Consider the following 19,999-nt stretch of genomic DNA (forward strand, 5'->3'; position numbering starts at 1 on the left):
CTATCAACATCCTTACTGTTGAACTATGGACAAGTTAGAGTTACCAAACCTCTTCAGATAAAGATCAGGAAGCATTAATCATATGGCTTAATCTCTCAACAACAACAGAACAATGGAAAATGGAATTCTTAAGTATAACCTCCAGTTGCATCAAGGAAAACATTCAGATACTGTAGGCAGCACCCCATACTGAAAGTCTATCAGACATTTAATATAGCCTTGTAGTTTTAATAATCTCTTCATCTCCCTGATCTAATTTCAAATGGCTAAGCTGACCGAGAGAAAGTAAGAACTACAAATGAAAGAATGCTCGAGAAATTTTCACAAAACTGAGAATGTAAAAGAGTTCGGAAAAGTCATGCTAGTATCTGAATGTTTTAATTAATAGTCATGACAATCACCCACATACAGTGCTTAATGCTTTAATTATATCTGCAGACAGCCATCTCAAAACATAAAAGAGCAAAAGTGATCAATGCCATGGAAAACATTCACACTGATGCATGACTTACCTTAATATTAGTTCCCTACATCTTTTGATATAATACACTTCAACTACTTGCACAAAAAGGTTTCAGATATGAATAAGTCCATCTAAAGGCATATTTACTCATATCAGCAAGAATGAGGAAGTTAACACTGCTAATAATTTCCATCACTACCTGATTGTAACAAACTTGTTAGTACCATGCCTTGCCCAGTGATCCTTCAAGTCAACTGCATATGAAAGATCATGTCCTTCGGCAGCAAGTCTCTGAAGAAGCTTCCCATATGCGCCGATGCTCATCTTTCTTCCAGCCAGTCGTGCACCAGGCCTGGAGGGACTCATCGGAAGAGGATACTCAGATATGCTTGTAGTACAACAAGATGACTGCCACCCACCAGATCCCCATCTATAACATTGTCGAGACACCCCGGTACATGAGCATACAGGTGGAGGAACGCTTGAAAAATTAAGAAGTACTCCCTCGAAACCACTCTCTTGATTCTTCTTCTCACGCCTTCCAGATGAGACAGAACTTGCCTTCTTCTTTGTAGACCCTGAGGGTCTTTTCTTTGGCTCTTTTGGCCTCAATGCTTTGGTGGCAACACGGTTATCCTTCTTTGTGGAAGATTGTGGTTTTTTAACCTTCTGCGGCTTGGCCTTAAACTCACCATTCTGCAACTCTTCCGTCGTGGTTGTCATGTTGCGCGTATCAATCATTGCAGAACTTATAGGAGTTGCCTGAACTATGTTCTTGGTTCTCTGAGAAATCCAAGAGAAGTCCATCGCAGATGCTTCAGAGTTGCGTTCCCCAACTACAGAATCTCTATCAGGATAACAACTCATCTTCAAAGAAGTCTCATGGTGTCCAGAAATAACACTGTAGGGAACTGGAACACTTGATCCGTGCTTTAGCATTAAGTCAGCATGCTCATCCTGATCTGAAAATTCCCAGCTCCTTTGACCAAGCCTCCCTCTTCCATCCATGGATCCCAATAGAACACACTAATCTACCTGAGTTAGTTCTCAAACAGCAGTCCAGGAAGAAATTAAACCAACATTGAGTTGGAGCATATGACCAACAGCACAACAAAGAGAGGGAGAAAAAAGAAGAAGGAAAGGAGTTCTCCAAAACATACCCAAACAAGAAGAGAAATTTCATCTATAAAAGTAGCCACCTCCATTATCTGTCTACCTATAGCCTTAGTCCTATGGGTATAAAAAGCAATGGTAATACTCACTTGTCCAGATTTGAAAAAATAAAAAGAAAACCTGTACACAAGCAAACAAACTGGACTTAAGCACTTAGCACATTAATCTACTAACAAAATAATAAAAAAAGAAAAAAGAAAAATAATTTTACCATCTTGTAGTCAAATATTTCAAGGGCAAAGGAGCTCTTTTTAAGCAGCCAACAATTTACCATGTAACCAGAAGTTAAATCAGAAAAGGCAAGAACAGAATCCCACATAGATCAACTGGGCCAAAGATTTGAACTCATGAGAGCATAAGATTGCATTTAGAACACAGAAAGGCAAACAAGGGCTCCCAAAACACACTTCACAGAAAGATCGAAACCATGAGCAAGAGAAAACATATTAAACTCTCATCAGGACACCACCAACCATAAAGAAACACAGAGCGAAAGTCACAAGAAAAGCAGCAGTCATAGAGTCATGCGAAAATAGAGAGAAAATGGAAGAAGAGAAGGCCATCAAGATCACTGCAAACAGTAAAACTTACATCAAGAGAAAGCTGCCTGAGAAGCCATTCTACCTTCACCTTTGTTCTCAGTCCACATTATTCCCCCTTGCGCAAAAAATAGCAGTTCTCACATCATTAAATACGAGCCATAAACCTTCTCTGTTGCAGAGGTGGAGTAGCTCAGAAAGCTGAGGAAAAGAGGAGGTGGGCTATGTTCTTTCTTGTCTTTTTAATGGGCATTGCACCAATAGCATAAAAGGGAGCCCAACTGAGTTTTTATGGAGTGGGGGACCTCTACTATACTAGATACTGCTGCCTGCTTACTTGGGATTCAGATTACACCCCATGAAACTGTCCACAATCACCATTTTACCTTATCATTCTTGGATAATTATTTCATGCACTCGAGGGCAATTAGGACTCAGCAGTGCTTACTTTTTGTGCATAAATTCTTTGTCAGGGTCTGATTAAATACCAACCCCAGCATATCAGCAAGGTTGTTGAAAACTTGGAATGAGTGGATGCTGAGAAAGACTTATGGGGGATAGTTTAGTCATTCCACAGATATATATGTGTCTGAGGTCCTTTGGTGGCCCAGACAGACAGATGGGGTCGCATGGTGAATTGATGTTATATGACTTTTTTTGAGATTTGTGTCAGACATGAGCTATAGTATTTCTCTTTCTTTTCCTTCTTTTCAGAGCATTTAAAATATAGGAGATGCTGAGAGGAGACATAGAGCATTATTTCCATTCTCAGATCTTGGTGAATGCTTTAATCAGATAAAATCTGTACAAGGACAAAATTTTAAATGCACGTTCTATTTACATGAGAATATATAATAAGCATTCTTGATTACACGAAGAATAAAAGAAGAAGAAGAAAAAAATCCTCAGTGGCTACCTTTCTTAACATGATTGCACACACACATATATTTATCACTCACTATACATAAGCTAAGAACATTCTAACATAGTTGTTGAACGATCTATGACCGTTTCCAGTCCTTTGGATGTTGATAAGGGAATGCTATCTTGATCCTTTTACTATTCTTGTGATTTCACAAGAATTTTCCAGCAGAACACCTCTAGATATCCAGATTACATGAGAGTGTAATTTGAAGTCAATTACCCAACATCTTTCATCCAGCTACCATTAGTAAGCTTTGCCTCACCACAGGAACTGAGCAAATTAGTGTACCACATATACCAGTCAGAGCATAAGCAATGGCACAAAATGGAAGAGCCTCAGGTTCCTTAGCTGACAATGCTGCTGTCCCAAGTCCATGGGCACTAGTTGGAGAACAGAATAGTTCAACTTTAAAAATTTCCATAGATAATAAACAGATCAAATTATATGGTTTGCTGTACATTTCATGATTAAATCTAGCAGTCTTTAAGAACTCATATCAACAATTCAGAAACTTATTTCAGGAATATGTTGAGCAGCAAACTGTACTAAAAGAGAAGATTAAGGTTGTACCTAGAAGCTGTTGCAATTCCTCTGACAATAGGATCATGCAAACGAAGTTTATCCATCACTGATTGGACAAAATTTGCCCCAATGAGACCGGTGAGAACAACCACAGCAGCAGTAAGAGATGTATTTGCACCTATGCCGCGTGAAATCAAACAATCAGATACCGGATGAATGATACCAAATAATATGGAACAAAATTGGAAATGCAAGATTTTTGTCTATTTGAAATTGAAGCACTATATGGATCATATTTAGGGAACTATTCAACAATCACAAAGCCATGAGACTCATCTGCTGGGATCAGATATAGGATCCATTTTCACTAAATCTATATGGTTCATACTCGAATTGAGATTCATTTGTGATGGTCATTTTCACCTTCTTCTCATACTTCTCACATTTAATCTAACTTTCTTGTACGCATATTATTCCCAAGGTGTTACAATAACTAAATTTCTTCTCAATCCAGTCATATTGGTGTACAAATGAGAACTTCAAATTATCACTTGTTCCAACACTAATATTTTTCCCCTTCTCCATTGTTATGTATGAGTGACATTACCAGAGATAAGGAGGCAAAAACTCTGTGCAGTGAGTAATACTGTAATAGAACTTACCTTCAAAGAAGGATACTATGCTCAAAGCTAGTGCCACAGTTATACATCTTGGTATAATTGATATCGTCAATGTTGGCTCGAGGCCAATCAGACGTCCCATAAAAGCAGTTGAATATAGAGAAAAAATAGCTGCAACCATGACTGATGTGAAAATTTCTGCAGCATGTCTCTTCACAAGCTACTAGCCAAGAAAAAAGAGAAGTACTTTTCAGTTAAAATCAACATTAATTCCTATATAAAATCTCATTCTAGCAGTTAATAGGACTGTATCTACTGAAAGGATGAAAAAGGACAAAATTATGAGTTACGTAGCTAATAGCTTCAACAACAAAAATACAAACGGTAAACGGGAAACAACAGCAACGATAATGATATATAAATAAATAAATAAATAAAAATGAATATATGTTTGGAGTTGAGAAGTTGCCTTCTTTTGTTTGAACATTGAAAACGCAAATGATATAATAACGGATCCCAGAAAACCCATCAGAATGTCACCAGCCCCAGGATTTGATGACACATTGGTGAGGTAATTGCCTGAAAAAAAAGTATTAGGAGTTCTTTAGAATAACAAAGAAGAATTCTCTCAAAAAAAAATTAAAAAAAAAATCATAGGCAGAGATCTAGATTTTAGTATAATAGGGCATCTTTCTTTTTCTTGGCAAATCATACAACTTTTCTCCTTTACTTTTTGAGCCAGGACATGGACAGATGGACCTAAATTTCCATTCATGTTATCTGCACAACACTATTAGCATGTGATCAAATTCTGTAGGAAAAATTCTGAAATGTCAGCTTTTCACAAACTTTGCGTTCATCATGCAAGTGAGAAGTTCATCTAGCTGCTGTCTTTCTATTAGGAAGACTAGAGGGGAGTCTACAGTCTGATATATGTTGCTGATTACTGCAGGGTATGTAAAGATGACAGCAGAGGCAATAGAATGTCCCAGAAAAGAAACTGATATTGTTGGAAAGCCATGAAGCAAGAGTAAAGGAATATGTAATCTGAGTTCTTTGTAGCTAGTGCACTGATTATATGGCTGAAGCAGAAGATGCAAGTGATTTTGTGCATCATTCAGACGTTTCAAGTTATCTCACATCCATTATAAATATATGGAAAACTTGTAAATTCAGAATGTTAGATTAATAGTAGGCTACAAACCTAGAACAGCATCCATTCCAGACCGGGAGAGATACCCATACACTATTGCTGCCAAATTTGCAGAAACTGCACAGCAGATAATTGGATGAAACACGATTTTGACATCATAGGGCAACCTGAACCAAATGTAAAGCAAATAAACAGTCACACTTACACGAAAAATCCAACATAGATGAGATTTTTGGAAAAGTGTGAGAAGCATATTACCCAGAACCAACCATGTATCCCAAGACAGTAGCAGCCAATAGGAAAGGAAGGCATGTTCTTGCACTTGTACCAAGTGCTGTTGGAAAAACAAATGCAAGAGCAAATGTTATACAAAAAATAGCTGTCCATGCCCAAAGCTCCACTAATGTAAATGGAGAAGGTTTTGGCATGGGCTCAGCTGGTATCATCTCAGTCTTCACAATTCGTCTCACAGCCATGGCTGTGTATCCTGCAACTGAAAGGGAAGCCAGCCAGCCGCAAACTAGCAAAAGAGAAGAAGGGGAACTGATTGTGAAAAAAAAATGATAAGCTCAAAATGAGATATACAATAAACATATAGTTCCTGATAAATTGCCAACCTATAGTTATTCAACATAATGCTATGTATTGATTATTCAGCATGGTAGATTTTTCAGTAATTGAGCAGAATCCTTATGTGATTTTTTCATGAAAATTCATGGTCTAGACTAGTCTAAAAATATTATATCCCTGAGATGATCAGAAGTATTTCTGGTTGTACATTTCAAGGTCATCTATCTTGTTTCTGAAATAAAGCTCCTCAATTTTGTTATGGAGAAGCAATTAAACCTTGCAAACCATTAATACATTCAAAGTGTCCTTCATTGGAGTTAGTTATACTTATGTCCTTCTGGTATTCTGCTTCTTTCAAAGTGATCAAAGAAGCTACATACCAAGGATTAAACAAATCTTTAGCCCTGAAGATTCGGGAACATCCTTCACAGCAAGAGGCAAAACCACCAATGACGGAACATAGAACAGTGGAAGCCACCTGTGGATGAACATTGTAGCCGGTTCAAAGAAGTTCATGAAACCCGTCACAGCAGAAGGTGCAATACAATCCAAGATCATCAGGACAGAGAACACACAAAACATCCCAAATAGAGCACTTGGAAACTTAATAGAAGCCGCAACAAAGGCCTTCTCGAGAAGCTTATCCAAGGCAAGAATCAACCCCAACGATGTAACCAAGTGCAAGAACTTAACAACCTGGAACAAACTCACTTATCAGTATCCAACCATCAATCATCTGATACAATAAACCATTGAAATGCAATTGATGCCGAACTACACCCACAATTAATGCTGAACTACACCAAAGTGTAGCACGGGCACCATCGATGATGTCCGTAGAATTCAGCGGGATCAGAATCTCACGGTTCATCCCGTGATAACCCATATGCCCAAACCCCAATTTTGATTTCATGGTTGGCAAAACGATTACCTATCTTAAAATGAGATGAAAAAGGTACCTGCACAAAGGTTATAAAGAGTCCCAAGGCTTTCTGAGGACTGATCTGGTGAAGGTCAGAGCTGAGAAAGGTGGATGGAATGAGACAGGAGAAGCAGCAGACGTCGAGATAGTGTAGGGGAGGAAGCTTCCTCAGTCGTGACGTCTTTCTATTTCAGCGAACATCTTGTGGGCATTGAGTTCTGTGGATGGAGGTAGATGCAGAAGGGTCCCTCTCTTTCAATCAAACGGTCATTACAAACTAGTGGGGAGCGTTTCCCCGGGAAATTTGGAAGTTAGTGACCGTTATCTTATTTGAATTCGTTTTAAAACACTGGCGGCCCAATCCCGACATTGTGGGATTTGAAACGTGGCAGAGACTTCCTCTTCGGCGGAGACTGGAGATTTGGGGAGCTTTTCCGGCGATTTTCGCATCAAATTTATGTCAAAATTAATGGGGAAAAGAAGGTGGTATTAATAGCTTGGAAACTATTTATGTGCAGGTTGTGAACTGGGAAGGCAATTACTAGGGGAAGGCGTCAAATAGATGAAGCCTAAGTTTTGATATGGACACGTGCTATCCCTTATGATTCCCGAAGGAGAATTAAGTGTCACATGTTCAATGATATTTATTTCCCGTCACTTTAAAATTTTCTTATTATTATTATTATTATTATATTTTGTAAATATATATATATATATATATATTTTACAATCAGTAAAGAATCACAACTGTTTTTTATTTTAAAAAAAAAATTAAATATTTTTGTCACTGTTGAAATATATGGTGCACTTGTGAAGTACTGATCTGATTTTGCAAATCAGAAACATCTCAAAGATTTAGTCCAATGATTTCTTATTAAATTTAACGGTTAATATGGGTTTGACTTGCTTCAAAAGTTTTAAATGATTTAAATTAGTCAAGGGCCACCTGTTTCAATAATACTAATTATCGAGTGTCACAGGACACCTGTTTCAAAAGCAATATGTAATGTTTTTGGATCTTCTTCAGGAATAGTACAAGTGAAGTATATCCGTTTGAATTAGTCGGGGGTCACCTGTTTCTATTGTACTAGATATTCTTTGCCAGGGGCACCTGTTTCAAGAACAGTATGAAATGTTTTTGGATCTTTTTAAGAAATGGAGAATTAAAAAAACAAAAATCATATCTTATACTTTTTTTTTTTGTATTTTTTTATTAACATCCTATTTCTAAAGATGATTGTAATTTGAGTTTTTTATTTATTTTTTATATATTTTTTTGTGTAACAACCTCAATTAACTTAGAAAAAACTACTCCATCTTTTAGAATAATAACAAAAAAAACACACTCAATTTTAACTCGAGCCTAAAAACTAAATAAATTATTATAAAGACATGTTTTATCTTTAATAGCAAATCAGAAACCTCTCGAAAAACAATATCGGAGGCGGGCTCAACCGTAATTTTAAATTTCTTGAAGAGGGGTCGAAGATTACAGAGGATGATGTGGAGGGGCAATTTAGAAATGAGAGAAAGAGAGTCGCAAAAGGCTTAGAATGAATGGATACATTCCTTTTCTACCTCTTATAGTATAGAGATACAATATAATTATTTCAAGATATTCCACAGGAACAATAAAATTTGCTTAGATCACAAGCTGAATCAGAGAATATCGCTATGAAACATTAGGACCAGCTAGTCACAAGAAAAAGTTTTAAAAAAATGGCGGTGTAAATGATATGAAAGGATATCAGCAGAAAATAACAAAGGGTCTCTGCAGTATATCCAGTCATGCTAAAAAGTACGACTACGGCAATCATCAGACAAGTGCACTGATTTAGACTAATGTATTTTAGTGCCAACAATTTTGGAGAGTGGCAACAGTAGCTTCCATGTAGTAGAACAGTTCAACCAATCCACAACTTGACGTTATAAAAGTGACGAGATAGCGTCGGAAGAAAATCACTATATATCATCCGCTTATCAGTTGTTTCATAACTATCTATCAAGTTCATTGTCAAGAATCTCATGAAACTTCTAGTTCTTGCACAAGGTTGGCACTCATCTCTTTGCTTGACTGCCTCCTCAGTCCTTCTTGAATCCGGTCCTTAATTGCAGTTTCCTGTGCAAAAATAATTATTAGTTGTAATAGGTTGTCTATGACATACTGGAAGAGAAAGAAATAAGAAAATAAAGGTAAAAGGTAAATTTCCAGATTATCTTTCCACCTAAGAATTGCAGATATTTATGTCCACACAACAGAAAGAACGAGTCATTCTAACAGTACAGATGTCAAGTGTGGCGACTCACCATGATATGGCATCTTTCCTCAAATTTCTCAAGAAAACCTGCAACCCACCGATCTGCATTCTCAACCCACCCCTCTACTGTATGTAACTGCAGAATAAAGGAGAACACCAAAAATGTGTTGAGATAATTAAACAGAACAGAAGAATATATTTATAACGTAAAGGGAAAAGGATTTTTAGTTGTCAATCATGAAGTGCCAAGGTTCCTGTCATTGCAGCACCAGATGCTTAATGTGAAACTACACATGTACAGCAAGTAAACAATGACAATTTGATTTGGTTGCTAAGGGATCATGCTTTCCCACCTTTTCTTGATGTGCCTTCACAGTCTCACGCAGCTTAGTTATCTTCATGTTCACTCTCAATTGTTTCTCCTGATAGAAGTTACATCTATGGTTAGAAAGAAAGAATATCAAAGCCGCCTAGTATTCAGAAAGAATGTCACTCAACAGTGACCCTATCTCCTAATCATTTAGAAGTAAAAAAAAAAGGTTTCCATTATCATGCCTTCACGTAGCTCACGCCGAGATCCTTCCTTGTGTATCCTCGTGCTAAGTTTCGCATTACATATTGGTTATAATCCTTCAGAATCCTCATTATGATGTCTGATGTGGATATTCCATCTGTACGCTTTGTTTCCATAAATTTTCCAATAGACTTAACCTGCAGGCAGATAAAATACCGTATGAAGCATGAGACACTGATTTGAACAACCAGACCAGAAAAATGAATTGTTATCTGTAAGCTTTGAAGAGAACTAACATATTCATAAACATCATTTCCGGCCCCACTTGTGTCTGCATATCTACGAAGAGTCATAGATTGCAAGGATGAGTTAATACATCAAACAATTCAAAATAAAAATATGTGATTCAACTAAATGGACGCAGCTTCTGCTAAGAACCAGGTCTAACAGTTCATTGAGAAGGTTAAATTTACTGAAAATGAAGTGCAGAATGTTGCTCTATTAAATAGTCAGATTCTCCTAATGAGTAGGCCCTAGAGAACAGTGAGTAATAGTTTATACGCTCAAAGTTTCTTTAACAATCCAGATATGCATCAAATGAAAATAATAATTCTATAACTACAAAAATAAAGATTGTCACTTCACTAAGGTGATACACTATTACACTCCTCATGATCAAGCTTTCTATCGTCCAGCTATTGCTAACAGCGTCACACTATCCAAGAACTAGTATGACTAAATTAGTTACTAAAGTCTAAGGAGGTAATAGGACTTCTCTGGTCAAGATGAAATTTCTGAAGATAAACTCTGCTGTGTTTAAGTTGATGAATCTTACGGAAGGGCATCATGAGCCACGTAGTCAATCTTATGTTTCTCAAGGAATTCCTTTGTGATGACCCATGGAGCATCAGGAATGACCTCATCCACCCACCTACAACGAAAATTTTGTAGCAAATTAATTAACAAAATCAGTGCACATTGTGTCAGTCAAAAGAGCATAGTTTTAGTGATACAGAGCTAAAGAAAGAAGAGTTGTAAGACTCAAGTAAATGGCACATCATAGCATCTATTGCTGGCCATAAAATTGATTCATAATGTTAATAATACTAATAGAACTTCATCTAACAAAAGAAAAACTATGGTAAAACCAAAGTAGGATAGAAAACTAGAAAGTCTCCACCTCAACCATGGGAAAGTGAAATGGAAAATTTCTTTGAGGTTGTTATTAATGAAAATACCATAAAATTTCAAGGCAAAGAGAAAGAGATAGATAAAATTATGCCATGGGAACCTATGGAATACACATACTTGCAGTGACGGAGGGATTCGTAGCGTTCGGACTCGGTCATGACGGTTTTCCCCTTGTACCTGTGAGTGATCTCATCATTGCAACAACCAACGAGTAGGTAGGTGTTCGGAAATCTGCAGGAAAAATGTCAAATTGCAACTAGTAAGTAATTGATCAGAGAAACAAATCGATGAAAGTAAATAGACCTCATAATTTCACGCAAAATTTGACATTAGGAAAAAGAAAAGAAAGTCCCACGCCTACTTCATTGACGTGTGAACACAATTAATTCCTGTAATAATTCTTATTAATAGGGACGAGATCTCACAGCATCTTGGCCTGCTCGAGAGCCCGGGCGTGGCCGAAGTGGAAAAGATCGTAGATCCCATCGGCGTAGACGCGAACCGGGCGGTCCTCCGGCGCCTTTTCCTCCCTCTCCTTCTGCGGCGACTGCTCGGGCCGGGAGGTCGGCTTTACCGGCGATCCAGACTCCTTCGGGCCACCGCCCTGCTGCTTCCGAGGAATCTTTCGCGCCATCGGAGGACCGTCGCCGCAATGACTTGCTCTTCTTGAGGAGATCTCCGAGTTCGAAATTGTACATTGGAGGCTCATAAATCTCTCGTGGGCTGAGGAGCTAATTTACAAAACAACACTCAGACATTTACGAGTTACGGCTTGATCTTTTCTCCCTTTTCAAGGGCATTAATGTAAAGATAGCTGCATAGGTGTCGATTTGTTATTGAAGTTCTGAGGCAAGGGTGGGGTCCAATGTGATTATACATTTCACCCACCCAGATTTGACGCGTGAAAGACTACGTAAATCTCGCGTCGCAAAACTGGTACCTCGTCAGCTAATTTGGCTAAAAATTTCCCACGGCAAATATTTTAATTGGTTTTATAATTTTTCTTCTTCATGGGCACATCAACAGACGATCTCAAGCAAATGTTTAGTTGGAGAATAAATTTTTTAATACTAAGTCCCTAGTTTTTTCTACTGATGTCTAACATATATAATGTCGACGACTACCTAATTGATGTTAAACTTAATTGCCTAAATGTGACCCATTATGGATATTCGAGATTTGTCTTCAGGATAACACGAGAATATTCCATTCTAGATTGACCAGAATCAATCTTTAATACAACAGTATTCTTTTGGACTTATTCCGGGACGTTCCAAATAAGAATTGATTCTCCTTGCAATCACAAGCATTTCCTGGTCATTACTACATTCTCCCACTTATCTCCAGTGACGAATAGACATGCTGTTGTAATTCAACAAAATGACTGTAACCTGATCCACCTTTTGCCCTTACTAGCAGCTAAGATTACATTGAGAGACACTCACCACTGTCTGCAATAACCATAAGTTCCTTATTCTGATGCACAACTAGTTCCCTGACATCACACCCCAGTTTCTGAAGGGATGGAAAAGAGAGGAGATTTCAGAATACATAGCTAAAGCAAAGCAGATGCAAGATACATATGCACATGACAATGGGCTGCAAGGGTCGACGGATGTTTTTAGTCATTCTCCGGCTGCCAAGGTTGGTAACTGGTCCAGTCCTTCTGTCCAGGGTTGAGAGCATGGCCTTTTGAATGGTAGATGTATGCATCACCCTCACCAGAGAGGTTCTCTTTATGCTCCAGTCCATACCTCTTAGGCTTCGACAACAAAAGCTGCCAAGAAAGAGTTATATTTTAGACATTAATTCAAACATGTACTCAACTTTATTTTCTTGTAGCAGAAATGCTAAATCATACATGTTTTTAAAACACACAGTAGATGATAGGTTCGACGGCTACCACTATATACATGGTATACAGGGGATTCATGTCCTCTCTAAATCTGATGATTCCAAGTGTAATGCTAGCTACTCTGCTATTACTTCTAAATGTCTACATCGGACAAACCAGCCTACTGGTAGCACATTGTGTTCTCCTACTAGTATAACCTGAGAAAGATCATGACTTCCAAGAAAGGCTAATTCTACTGCACTTGATGCTTTTGGAAAATAATTTGAATAGATCAAACCAGCATGAATCTGAGAACTTACCTCATCCCCTGTATGGTCAGTGATGTGGTGCAGCCATCCATGCCACTCGGGTGGAATTTGGGATGCATCATAACGCCTTTTTTCTGCATACTCCACCCACCTGTGTCTTCCTACACAAGAAGAGAGAATCCTATTCACACCAACTAAATTTTCATTTGGCAAATTTACAGCTGCAGTTGCAACCTGACAAAGTGTCAGGTGAGGCTTCAGTGAACCTGAGGAGGATATGCTAGATTTTTCGAAGCAATTTGACTTTCCATAATTCAAAAAGGCATAGTATAATTTTCTCTGAAAGGAAACATGTGAGCAAAAGATCAGGAAGTCGTACTGACCAAATTGAGTATCATGCAACTTCTCATAATACTTGTTTCCAAACTTATCAACTCCGACGAGGGTTGCACCAATATTATGAAGCTTTGTTTGCCTGAGAAGACATTGAGATTTCAGACACTAGTCACAACTTCCATATAAAAGTCCACTGAAAGTTAATACAAACATATCATGATACAAGACCATTTCTGAAGCAAAATGGTCATTTTTCTGTTTAACATGCTATGCCATTCAAAAGGCACTTACAATAGATTTCCATCCAAAAGGCATCTCCTACAAGACACGAAATGTGTTAGAGATGAACAAGGAGGACAGCAAAAGAGTATATTTTACTGTTCTCCGAAGCATTTCGACAAACACCTATAAGAATCTATACGATACCCAAGCTATCTGGTTCTCTTAGAAGAGGAGAGACGAAAGAAGGCACTCACAAATAACCCTCGTCTCGTATCTCTTTGAAAAAATTGCGAAGGCCTTTCTCTCTTATCGCCTTGAACACACCCCTTCCCACCGAAGCCATCGCTCCTCTCTCTTTCTCTGTCAGCGTCCGTCGCCTACTTATGTTTACTACATTGTAAGCACCACCGCCTTTCTAAGTTTTCTAGTTCTTCTTGTTCTTTCTAGATTATGCACACCGCCACCTTTCAGTTTCCCACCCTCCCTTCCCTTTACTAGATTTTACGACGTACCGGCTAACGCGAAGAACAATAATGAATAAAGAAGGGGGTTGAATTAGAAATGTTGTTAGGTTGGGCTGCGGTATATGGATGGGCCTTTTGGGCCCACTTGACAGCAGCCTATCACAGCCCATTACGAGTCTCCCTTCTTCGGACTTCGATTGCTTCGATCAGCTCCGGCCTCCGGCTCCAGGTCCTCCACCAGCCTAGCTCTAACCCTGGCCGTGATGGTACTAAGATCCTCTCAAATTGCATCGCCGTTACGCTCTAAAGCCTCACTTTCTTCTTAATTTCTTCTCGAATTCATTTTCCCTCTTTTAGGATAGAAATTTAGGGTTTTCTTAGTACGATTGATGCTGAAAGTTTATTCCAGTATCACTTGTTGGGGCATGAATCTAGGATTGTATCATCTTTTTGTGGCTTGGTAAGTTGTGATTTTTTTTTAGAAACGTCTGAATCTGTAAATTGCGTGGTATATATATTTTTAAGCTGTTAGTTGAATTATACCTGCCTTATTTTGTTGTCATTTTGGCCAATATTTGTTGCTTTATTCTCCTTAAACACCGACTAGCATATGATTGATGCAACCTGATCACCGCGATGCAAATTTTGCAATATTTTTTCTCCTTCAATCGTATCACTTTTACAATGCTTTTTCTATACAGTTGGATGTGATTTGAAAGCATGTTTCATGATTGTTCCATGATCTGAAAACACTTATACCTTGAATTGTGTAACCCACTTTTACATTCTAATAGTTTGATAAGGTTAATAAATTTATTTGGAAACAGGGAATCTACTTAATGCAACTACTATGAAGGATGGACCCAGGATGCAAGACATGGATAAGACATGATACAAATACATCGATAAGGTAAATCTTCAAAACCATGGATAGTACACACTAAGGATATGCAATGCGCAGTTGTTGCTATAACATGAGAGTATATTCTATATACTGAAGAACATCTCCAACTTATTCATCAGTGACGATAAACATTTGTACGAAATTATTAGTTACAAGTGTCGAAGCAAAAGAAGAGAAATTCAATCAATGGCTGTCAATTGTGCCATGAAATGAGTTATGAGTCTTCTTCAAATTCATATATCATGCCCTGCAAAATATCATTTAGGTTCAAAAGTTATGAAAAAAATATAAATTTGGTCTAGTAGATAAAGTATCCATGGCTAACATTGCATTGATCAGTCCTGCCCTCACTACCCTGGTCGCACAGGTATCTGTTCCATTTTATTTATGATTTCTCTTGTAATTACTGACATCTGCTGTTGATGTTGTTGATGCTAGTTGTTTATTATTCACCAGTGGAGCAGATCAAAACAGAGTAACAATTGTTAAATGAACTCGCAGACATAGGTCACCTAGCATCAAACTTGCACATGCTTATCTACTTGAAATCTCTTCAATTTGTTCCCTTGTTTGCAATTTTCATGGTTGCATGATATCAGCTAGCTGGACCATTCTCCTTAGGAAAGCTCTCATCCTGGTTCTTTTTAACAAAAGTTTGTCTCAAAGCATGGAGAGCTAGCTCTTATTTATCACTAATTCATATAACCTCTAATTTAGACTAATTTCAGAACTCCCTTCCTATTTCCAAACCAAAAGGATAGAAATTTGGGAGAGTTCTCCTTTCTTATATTCATTATCTTTCATTTGTTTCTTCACATGATTATTGTTCTACTGGAATGCTCTATCTTCTGACCATGCCAAGGTATAAACCTGGATGACTGAAGAAGAGGTATGTTCTGATACTTTTATGAAATTTGTACTCATTGATCATAGGAGTTATCGGACTGTATTCAGGAGGCTAATAGATTTAATCATATTATTTGGGCATGCTATCATTCCTTCTAAACCAACTGAATGAAATGCAGGTGGTTATCTTTTGCATCATTCATGCATGTGAAGACCATGCCACTGTAGACGGAAGATTCCTGCTTATTAACGCTTTTGAGAACAGTGAGGGGGAGAGATGTCATGAATGCTGACGTCAATGAGCACTTGGAAATTGGAATGGGGTACGCTGCTGTTGCTCTGGATTTGATCTTTATATATTGTATTTTCTTAAAGGGGGTTTAATAGTGCACGATCATCTAGAATGTTGGGCCCATCTTTCTGTTCCCATTTCCAATTATCTTGGCCAAAACCCATTGTTTCATCTGGTAAAGGGATCCTAAAAGAGGATTATTAGCTTTCGGTGACTAGTGGTGTGAGGAGAACAGCATACTAGATAAAGCAGAGGAAGATTGGCCAATTCCTTATCTATTATCCCAAACTTTTGACCCTTGATACATCCCATCCCATCCTTCCAGTCAATTTGCTCGAAGCTGGTCAGTGGGCCATTGCATTTCTAGGGCAGTGGCAGCAAGTAATGGTTGTCTGATGGTGGCCCTTGGTACCAGATCCACTGTTCTTTGTGCTCTCACCTTTTCACTCTGGTTGGAACTTTGGTCTAATGAACAAAGTTCTAAGATACTAAATCTACATCAAGAGAGCACAGATTTTGGCTTGCCATTGATGTATTTAAATGATAGTTGTCTCAAGTTATGTTTTATGCAGGATGAAGTTGCGTTGCGGCTTCAGCATGAAATTGGTGCATAGAATATATACTGCATTCTGTGGAACTCTTCTTCTATTTCGTTTTGTTCTTATAAATGAAGTTGGTGTGGGGTGATCGTCCCCTTCTTTCAGTTAAAATTGACCTTGTAACGAGAAGCTCACTATGAAGATGTGGAGTTTGGGATAAGATGACAAGAGTAGCTGTAGCTTTTCAATACTGAAGAACATCCCTTTGCAGACTATTGGACCAGGCAGTCAATTTGCAGACTATTGGACCAGGCAGTCATCCCTTTCTGTAGAGCTTTATTCACTAATTGGACAATTGAATATATTTCACTTTTCAGCAATGCAAGGCAAGATCTTAGATCACTATATTGGTGGATCCAGGCCAGCTAAAGCTAAATGGGGTGTGATGAAATATCTGTAGAAGTTCATTTCCAATAATATTGTTGTATACGATTGGACATAGAATCCTATGCCCTTTTTGCTATCATGTGCAGCATCACAATCAAAACTCAGTTCTGAACTTAAGACTTGACAAATTGTCCATCTTGTTAAAATGGCATATTCTGAATCTGAGTTCTAGTATTAATTTATGTATTATGGCTTGAGAATTGTTATAATGGTCATTTTTGCAGATGGATTTTTCTTTTTGTAATTTTCCTTTTGCCAGCCTCCCATAATCTATGTAACATATTGTACCGATGTTAATGCTGAAGTATTAGTACGTATTACCTGTAAGAATGAAAATTTCTCATACAGAATTGAACAAATTGTTCATCCATGAGTTTGAGTTTGAGGTCTCAAAGAAAACCAATCCCATCTAAGTCACGTGCCACGACTTCCAAAGCTTATCATCATCACTCTTTAAACATACAATCACTTGCAAGGATGGACATGGAGTTCCCTTCCCCAAAAAGGACTTAAAAAGAGGTGTGAAGAAAGCCTCTTTTCTAAATGGAATGACATTCGCTTTCTTGCTCCTTATTGGGAGGCTAACATGTTTCCTTTTAACAACAATAACAAACAACATCTTCAAATGCTTGGCTAGCTCATCCAGCAACTAACTATGTTACTTGGTGGGCCAAAAATTTTGCTTGCAAAAAGTTGGAGGAGATGCATGCATACAATGTTCACCGTGAAGACTTTGATGAATTCTTTCAAGCTAGGATCAATGTACAATTAAGCCTATTGTCAACATAAAACACAGCCTCCAATCCTCATGATAAGAATGACGATAAAAAGAAGAATTATGAATACATAATAGTTTCATTGCATTATTTTTGAAGAATAACGATAGTGACATCACGACCGTGTCCTGCGGTTTGTCCCATGTGGATCGACATAGGTGGTTTGCTGGCATGCATGTCCTAATTAAATGTGGCTGCTAAGCATGACTTAATCTGCTCTCGATCTCATTAATTTACGCTCCGCGATGCTCATTGACAGTGTGTTAAGAGAAGATGATCAATGCAGTTATGGGTGGTAGTGCATAAATATTATATATATATATATATAATGTAGGCAAGCTTATGGGTGTTTGCATTAGCCCTAGCTAGGTATACATTAATCAACAGGTGATATAAATAAATATGAATACAGTACGGGTCACATGGAAGGATGCTTCTTAATATTCTTGAAGAAAAGCTCTGAAAGGGAGAAGAGGTGATGAGAGAATCCCAGTGTCGACAGTGATTGATGATGCTTGCATGAGATCCATGAAGAGAGAGAGAGAAAGAGGTGGTTTCCTAGTGAGATTTTTATTTCATGCATGAACGTGGGAGGAGTTGTGTTTTTTGTGCACATTAAATGACATGAGTTGGAGAGATCCAAATCAAATCATGGGGGCTCTCATAACTAACTCTCATGGCATTGGTTGAGGAGAATACTCAAATTGGAGAGATGAGTAGGAGCTACTAGCTCTTTACATGGCCAAGTGGCATTTTTCTTCTTCTTTTCCTTTTTCTTATAGGCTGCATGGAATCAATGCTCTGTTAAAAGTATTGTCTTGCTCAAAATTTTGGCCTCACCTAGGCCTTTGTAAAAGGTTCTTAATTATGTGATTCCTAAACCATTAAATAGAGAGAGAGAGAGAGAGAGAGAGAGAGAGAGAGATAAGGGTAAGAATTGTTTTGTTATTAAAAACATTTTGGTATGAAAGAGACAACAATGCATGACAAAGGCACTAAACTTAATTTGAATGAGAAGGAAAAAGAAAGGGCATTAAGTAGTACTGCTGGTATTAGCATCTCATAACAGTGTATAGTGCCCTTTCTTTTCTTGACTCCATTGGACTTGAGATAAATTAAACTACATGTGGCATACTAAAAACAATGGATAAATAGTTTAACTACCCATCACCAGACAAAGACCTTTTGATCTACAATTGCATCAGGATCAGTTGATTCCTTTTGCTATTTTTTTTAAACTCCACCTCCTATCTAAATCATATATCAGACCAATGTCTATTATTTTTTCAGAATTTTAACTTTTAGAACAAAATGGGCATATGATTTCAGAACAATTTGAAATGCATACCAGTGCTCTGCAACTTCTTATAACCTTCCAAGTCTTCTTGAAGTCATCAATCCCTTGATTGAAAACATATTTGAATATTGCTGCCCTCTGCTATCTTTATCCTCTCTGCTTAATAAATTACAACTTTGGTCCATTTTTTAGAGTAGCATTAATCACATAACATGCCAAAGAATTCTTCTATCACCTACTACAATGTTTAGATTTCATAATCCCTTGACAGGCTTCCCTCACTTCAAGCCATATATATATTGACATCAATCTAAACCCAACTCCAACAAACTCCTTAAATTGCAATGCCTATTAAAGCGCCACCATCTCCAAGTCAAAGAGAATTGAAATTTCTACTTACTGATCACTATGTCCCTATGAGGCTTGTTGAGAGAAGTTAATAAAAAAGAAGAAGATAATTAAATAAGCTCCTTCTCTTCAAGTGATCATAGTGTACAGAATGTTGAAATAAATCATAACCACTAACTTCCTTTTTTTTTTTTTTCTTTCTTCAATAGATATGGATATCTAAGTTTATCAAAAAAAATGATTATATACTAATCATCAGAATTTTGCAACATAGTTTGATAACTTAAGCCTTACTTCATTCTCTCATGGAATAATAAGAGAGGATAAAAGTTGAAGCTTTTTAGATGACATGCATGTTATATGTCATCAGATTCAAAGGACTTCCCTTAGAAAGCCACATCTCCTTATCATAATCTTTATAACATCATCATATAAAGCAAGCTGTTTTTGTTAATAAAAGAATGAAATATAACGGTCAATAGAACGCGTAACGGCATTTTATAATGACCATAGTATCCTTGCAAAACACCAGCAGGGAAACACTTAGTAAGGTTTGTAATGTACTTTGGAAGGAG

At 37.6% G+C, this 19,999-nt stretch overlaps 4 protein-coding genes and 1 long non-coding RNA gene across 10 annotated transcripts; 1 reads left to right on the plus strand and 4 right to left on the minus strand.

Annotated features, from left to right (window-relative positions):
* Nucleotides 1–358: 358 nt before the first annotated feature.
* On the minus strand, nt 359–2,449 carry LOC140762350 (protein BASIC PENTACYSTEINE7-like). 3 transcript variants are annotated; one of them, XM_073100092.1, is made up of 2 exons: nt 2,228–2,449; nt 359–1,498 (listed from the first exon to the last, which is right to left on the minus strand). In XM_073100092.1, exon 2 carries the CDS (start codon nt 1,469–1,471, stop codon nt 659–661), a length of 813 nt encoding a protein of 270 aa, XP_072956193.1. In that variant the 5' UTR covers nt 1,472–1,498; nt 2,228–2,449; the 3' UTR covers nt 359–658. The 3 variants fall into 3 exon arrangements, with proteins under 3 accessions (XP_072956193.1, XP_072956190.1, XP_072956192.1); XM_073100089.1 differs by having other exon boundaries at nt 359–1,756; XM_073100091.1 differs by having other exon boundaries at nt 359–1,489; nt 2,228–2,448.
* A 520-nt stretch (nt 2,450–2,969) lies between these two features.
* Nucleotides 2,970–6,908, minus strand: LOC140762349 (plastidal glycolate/glycerate translocator 1, chloroplastic-like). The gene is made up of 8 exons (XM_073100088.1): nt 6,750–6,908; nt 6,346–6,661; nt 5,654–5,915; nt 5,447–5,562; nt 4,712–4,821; nt 4,285–4,462; nt 3,671–3,800; nt 2,970–3,480 (listed from the first exon to the last, which is right to left on the minus strand). The coding sequence occupies exons 1-8, from the start codon at nt 6,876–6,878 to the stop codon at nt 3,330–3,332; spliced, it is 1,392 nt and encodes a 463-aa protein (XP_072956189.1). The 5' UTR covers nt 6,879–6,908; the 3' UTR covers nt 2,970–3,329.
* Nucleotides 6,909–8,703: 1,795 nt separating this feature from the next.
* Nucleotides 8,704–11,585, minus strand: LOC140763806 (choline-phosphate cytidylyltransferase 2-like). The gene is made up of 8 exons (XM_073102161.1): nt 11,276–11,585; nt 10,968–11,081; nt 10,495–10,590; nt 9,956–9,998; nt 9,701–9,856; nt 9,499–9,567; nt 9,195–9,281; nt 8,704–9,006 (listed from the first exon to the last, which is right to left on the minus strand). Exons 1-8 carry the CDS (start codon nt 11,557–11,559, stop codon nt 8,911–8,913), a joined length of 945 nt encoding a protein of 314 aa, XP_072958262.1. The 5' UTR covers nt 11,560–11,585; the 3' UTR covers nt 8,704–8,910.
* Nucleotides 11,586–12,223: 638 nt separating this feature from the next.
* On the minus strand, nt 12,224–13,931 carry LOC140763654 (probable NADH dehydrogenase [ubiquinone] 1 alpha subcomplex subunit 12). 2 transcript variants are annotated; one of them, XM_073101939.1, is made up of 5 exons: nt 13,766–13,931; nt 13,581–13,607; nt 13,337–13,428; nt 13,005–13,114; nt 12,224–12,627 (listed from the first exon to the last, which is right to left on the minus strand). In XM_073101939.1, exons 1-5 carry the CDS (start codon nt 13,852–13,854, stop codon nt 12,472–12,474), a joined length of 474 nt encoding a protein of 157 aa, XP_072958040.1. In that variant the 5' UTR covers nt 13,855–13,931; the 3' UTR covers nt 12,224–12,471. The 2 variants fall into 2 exon arrangements, with proteins under 2 accessions (XP_072958040.1, XP_072958041.1); XM_073101940.1 differs by lacking the exon at nt 13,581–13,607.
* A 180-nt stretch (nt 13,932–14,111) lies between these two features.
* Nucleotides 14,112–17,079, plus strand: LOC140763530 (uncharacterized). Of its 3 annotated transcripts, XR_012104842.1 has the most exons (4): nt 14,164–14,435; nt 14,803–15,768; nt 15,905–16,048; nt 16,590–17,079. It is a non-coding gene; the product is annotated as an uncharacterized lncRNA (long non-coding RNA). The 3 variants fall into 3 exon arrangements; XR_012104841.1 differs by having other exon boundaries at nt 14,112–14,241; nt 14,803–16,048; XR_012104840.1 differs by having other exon boundaries at nt 14,165–14,435; nt 14,803–16,048.
* Nucleotides 17,080–19,999: the final 2,920 nt, after the last annotated feature.

This window comes from Typha angustifolia, chromosome 7, assembly GCF_048772165.1.
Source record: "Typha angustifolia cultivar Huaian chromosome 7, ASM4877216v1, whole genome shotgun sequence".
In the NCBI taxonomy this organism is placed as follows: Eukaryota; Viridiplantae; Streptophyta; class Magnoliopsida; order Poales; family Typhaceae; genus Typha; species Typha angustifolia.

Excerpts from the sequence above, each read along its gene's own strand:
- LOC140762350 (XM_073100092.1), bottom strand. The coding sequence starts at position 1,471 with ATGGATGGAAGAGGGAGGCTTGGTCAAAGGAGCTGGGAATTTTCAGAT.
- LOC140762349 (XM_073100088.1), bottom strand. The coding sequence starts at position 6,878 with ATGAAATCAAAATTGGGGTTTGGGCATATGGGTTATCACGGGATGAAC. Across the intron at positions 5,916-6,345 it reads AAAGATTTGTTTAATCCTTG|TTTGCGGCTGGCTGGCTTCC; the intron begins GTATGTAGCTTC and ends CTCTTTTGCTAG. Across the intron at positions 3,801-4,284 it reads CATAGTATCCTTCTTTGAAG|GTGCAAATACATCTCTTACT; the intron begins GTAAGTTCTATT and ends CACGCGGCATAG.
- LOC140763806 (XM_073102161.1), bottom strand. The coding sequence starts at position 11,559 with ATGAGCCTCCAATGTACAATTTCGAACTCGGAGATCTCCTCAAGAAGA. Across the intron at positions 9,857-9,955 it reads GAAATGATGTTTATGAATAT|GTTAAGTCTATTGGAAAATT; the intron begins GTTAGTTCTCTT and ends ATCTGCCTGCAG. Across the intron at positions 9,007-9,194 it reads AGGAAAGATGCCATATCATG|GAAACTGCAATTAAGGACCG; the intron begins GTGAGTCGCCAC and ends ATTTTTGCACAG.
- LOC140763654 (XM_073101939.1), bottom strand. The coding sequence starts at position 13,854 with ATGGCTTCGGTGGGAAGGGGTGTGTTCAAGGCGATAAGAGAGAAAGGC. Across the intron at positions 13,429-13,580 it reads CTTTTGGATGGAAATCTATT|GCAAACAAAGCTTCATAATA; the intron begins GTAAGTGCCTTT and ends ATGTCTTCTCAG. Across the intron at positions 12,628-13,004 it reads CTGACCATACAGGGGATGAG|CTTTTGTTGTCGAAGCCTAA; the intron begins GTAAGTTCTCAG and ends CTTTCTTGGCAG.